Consider the following 3,739-nt stretch of genomic DNA (forward strand, 5'->3'; position numbering starts at 1 on the left):
ATCTATATTTAAACATTAAAAAGAGTGTTTCACTGATTTCATAGCATGACTTGATTAGATGTGGGCACATTTTCCACTGAACATATTAATTTTTTATCTCCGCGTTCTTTCGAAGGTCAAAGCTAATGTTCTATGGCAGAGTGCTACCTATTCATAGGTTTATTTGTATTATTCAGCACAGTTCCAGATGACTCCCTAACGTCACGTTTGTTCAGGTTTTCAGTTTCGGTTTTGCTTCATCAAAAAGTAATTTAAATAATAAATATAATTATACCTTTTCTTGTGCCTGTCAATATTAGTCATGTAACGTAGATTTATGGAACTCCCTAACTTATAGTATAGTTTCTTAACTGGCCAGTTTTAATTGCGAAATAGAATTCTTATGAAGGGCAGCCCTGCTATACACATAAAGAAATGAATAAAACATAGTTAAATTTTCATTCTTATCCTTCATTGGACGAGGTATAAATCACTTTTATTAGTCAAATTATGACTAAGATGATTGCTTGTGGCCTACCGTGGATAAGTGTTTGACTAAGTCTAAAGTTTGTGAAGATTACGGGAATTATTACAAGCTATTATCCTACTTTGGTGCTTTGTTTTGCGCTTGCTGAGATTGCGATGCACGTCGTCGGCCTAGGGCAGATTGCAGCCCACTTGGGTGACGACCTTGGCGGCCACGGTGGAGGCCATGCGGATGCACTCGCCCAGCGAGCGCTTCTCCAGCCAGGCGTGCAGGAATCCGGCCACAAAGGCGTCGCCGGCGCCAGTGGCATCCACCAGCTGCTCCACGCGCTGAGCCCGATAGTCTTCGAAGTTTACCGGACCGGGAGCAGCCAGTTCCTCGACGTAGTTGGTGATCACCTGGACGCCGGCACTGCCGTTTGTGACGAAGATGACCTTGGTGCCGGACTGAAGAAGATTCTCCGCCAGTTCGTCGACATTTCGGAATCCTCCAGCAGCCTCGGCCAGCGCCTCGAACTCCTGCCGGTTGCCGAACAGGAAGAAGGCGACGCGGGCCAGCCTCAGCATGGCCTGGGCATTTTGCCGCACAATGTAGGGGGCGCTGAGGTTGAGGGCCAGTCGCCGCCGCTCCCTCACCAGGTGCTGCACTATGTAGTCGCACACCTCCTCCCTGCGCGGCACGAAGAAGCCCTCCACGTACAAGATCTGCTTCCGCTCCACGGGCCGCAAGAAGCCCTGGCCCTCGTGGCTGACGGCGTGGCTCAGCGTCTGCACCTCGAACTGGGCCGAGGCCCCAATGTTGGCGTACAGCGTGGGGTTGTCCTGGTACATGAGGCACACGCACTGCCCGGTGTGCGCCTCCTCGACGGTCTGCAGCCTGGCCTCGATGCCGCGCTCCCGGAAGATCGAGCGGAGCTCCTCGGCGTGCTTGTCAGCTCCGACGGCGCCGAAGAAGAGGGCATCGGTGCCCAGTTGCTTCAGGATGCGGGCTGTGTTGAGGGCTGAGCCACCCGGATTTGTAAGGCACTGCGAGCTGAAAGGGATTTAAATTGGATTATTAAATGTAGCAAGAAGGACAGCTATGGTTTGACATCTTTACTTTGTTACGATCATGATTTTTGATAGTTTAACTTTGTAACATTTCTCATTTGTTGCCTACGCACTTATGACATTCAACATTGTTACTCAAGATATTAAATCATCTCCATCTCCGACTTCCTTAACTTAAGTAAGTCTCTCTCCGCAGAAACAGTTTTCTTGTTACTTGAAAATAGAGTCAGCCAAATAGTCTGTGAGTCAAATATGGTATGCCTAATTGTTTTTTTTTTCTTTTACTTTTATTGTAATTTAGACCTAAACAGAATTTTATTCTTAGCCAGTTACACAATACTATCAAAAGAAGGTTTAGTTAAAACTCGAAATGAAGTAACAGTTGAGGTCAAAACCTTTTTTTGGACCAATGGCATAGAGTCTAGAAAAAGACTGACACTTGTAATAAAAACTTGTCTGATGTAGCTTATCTTATATAAATATCCTAAAGAATATAGTTTATAATTTTTTATTAGCCTAAATTCAAAATCAAAAATCAAAAACTAAGTAAGAGAGAGCAAAATTACATGAAATATTAAAAAACTCTTTTTTTTATATTGATTTGATATTTGTAAAATAAAACTAGTATTGTAAGGGTATTCCCATGAAGATTGACTCTATGATTATAGAAGCTAGACTGAGTGTGTCAAAGATAAGTTACCTCTTGCGTGGTCAAAATAGTGATCTACCCACCTCTCTGAGGCTTCTGCGGCCAACTGGTTGAGCTTCTCCATGTCCAGTTCGCCCTTGGAGCCCAGTTGCAGGCCGAACCGTTCCAGGAGTTTCGGATCCTCGAGTTTGACCAGGCGGTCGAGCAGCACATTGCCAAAGCAGATGACCTTGCGCGGTCTGGAATTGGTGGGAAAGTGGGAAAATGGGAAAGCCCGAAAATCAAAGGGGGTTTCTCGCGAATGAGCTTTTCCGAGCCGAACTACTCACGTGTGGAAAGCCCCTTGCGTGTCGTCGGTGGACGGACTGCCGCCGAACACCATCGCGTACACGTTGCTCAGGAACTCCATTGTATGCAAAAATTAACGCTGATCCGAGATTTTCGCGTTCTATTTGCGAGGTGCGATGTGAACGGAGCCACGGATGGAAACCAAGCGAATATAATGGTCCGCCGCTTTTGTCGTCCGACGGAGAACTGAATGCTCGGGCCGGTTTGCCCCGGTGTTTTTATCTCGCTTTCGCCAGCGTGTTTGTTTTTTCCCATCTAGCCCATTTCGGGCAATTAGTTCGGATCGGGGCAACTTCTTTTTCGCCTTTTTCGCGGCTTACAAAGAGCAACTCTTTGTTGTTTTCCTGCCACTTCTCAGCTCGCTTGTCTGTTTCGACTTTTTCGACTTTTTTGACTTTTTTGACTTTGATTGGGTTTTCAATAACAAAGAGCTTTCGGCACTGCGCTGGCGTCGAAGTTCAGTTTTTCGTTCCTTGCCAGGGAAATTATGTGAGTCAGAACTCAACTCGAAATGCCATCAACTATCCCTAATGACTTTATTGTCTAATTTATGCGACTCAATTGTTAAGCGCATTACATAAATTATCTTTGTAATGTGCCAAGATTTACCAACACTGAATTGTGGATTGAATCAGCTGTTTGTGTGTTTTTGTTTACTCCGAAGAGGAAGCAGCGGGAGCAAGGTGAAAGCTCAACCGGCAAAATGGAGCACATGGGTAGAAAAGCTTCTTCGGCGATAGAGAGAGAGAGAGCATAAGACAGAGAGTGAGCTTAACGGGTGTCGACGGCGTTGCCACTGTTGGCAAATAAAATTAAATGCGTTATGGCAGTTGGATGTTTAAATATGTGCGTACCTTTCAAATGGATGTGCAGTTGTCTTTCTGTTGTGCAAATAAGAAAAATAAAGGTAATTTACAAACATTTTTACAATTTAAAAATAGCTACAGCTTTTAAGAAATTTTTATATAATAAATACATATTTCAAAGATTATTAAAATTTGTTTTTATAAAAAAATGGGTAACGTTATTACGATCTTAATTAGTTTAATTTAATTTTAAAATTTTTATTAAATTTAATTTTATTTAATTGTAAGTCAAAAATAACAATTTCAACTTTTAAGAGAAGGCACTTATACGTTTGTAAAAATATAATAAAATACCTTCAAATATATTCGCTCGCAGTTAAATACTTTCTTTTCTGTTTCTGTGTTGTTGCCAATTATTTTT

General features: G+C 43.1%; 1 protein-coding gene across 1 annotated transcript; it reads right to left on the bottom strand.

The window, feature by feature from the left end:
* Positions 1–434: 434 nt before the first annotated feature.
* On the bottom strand, positions 435–3,124 carry LOC108147368 (adenosine kinase). Its single transcript, XM_017273804.2, has 3 exons — positions 2,494–3,124; positions 2,248–2,403; positions 435–1,498 (listed from the first exon to the last, which is right to left on the bottom strand). The coding sequence occupies exons 1-3, from the start codon at positions 2,571–2,573 to the stop codon at positions 637–639; spliced, it is 1,098 nt and encodes a 365-aa protein (XP_017129293.1). The 5' UTR covers positions 2,574–3,124; the 3' UTR covers positions 435–636.
* Between the last annotated feature and the right edge of the window lie 615 nt (positions 3,125–3,739).

The sequence above is a fragment of the Drosophila elegans genome, unplaced genomic scaffold (assembly GCF_018152505.1).
Source record: "Drosophila elegans isolate 14027-0461.03 unplaced genomic scaffold, ASM1815250v1 contig_133, whole genome shotgun sequence".
NCBI classification, from domain to species: domain Eukaryota; kingdom Metazoa; phylum Arthropoda; class Insecta; order Diptera; family Drosophilidae; genus Drosophila; species Drosophila elegans.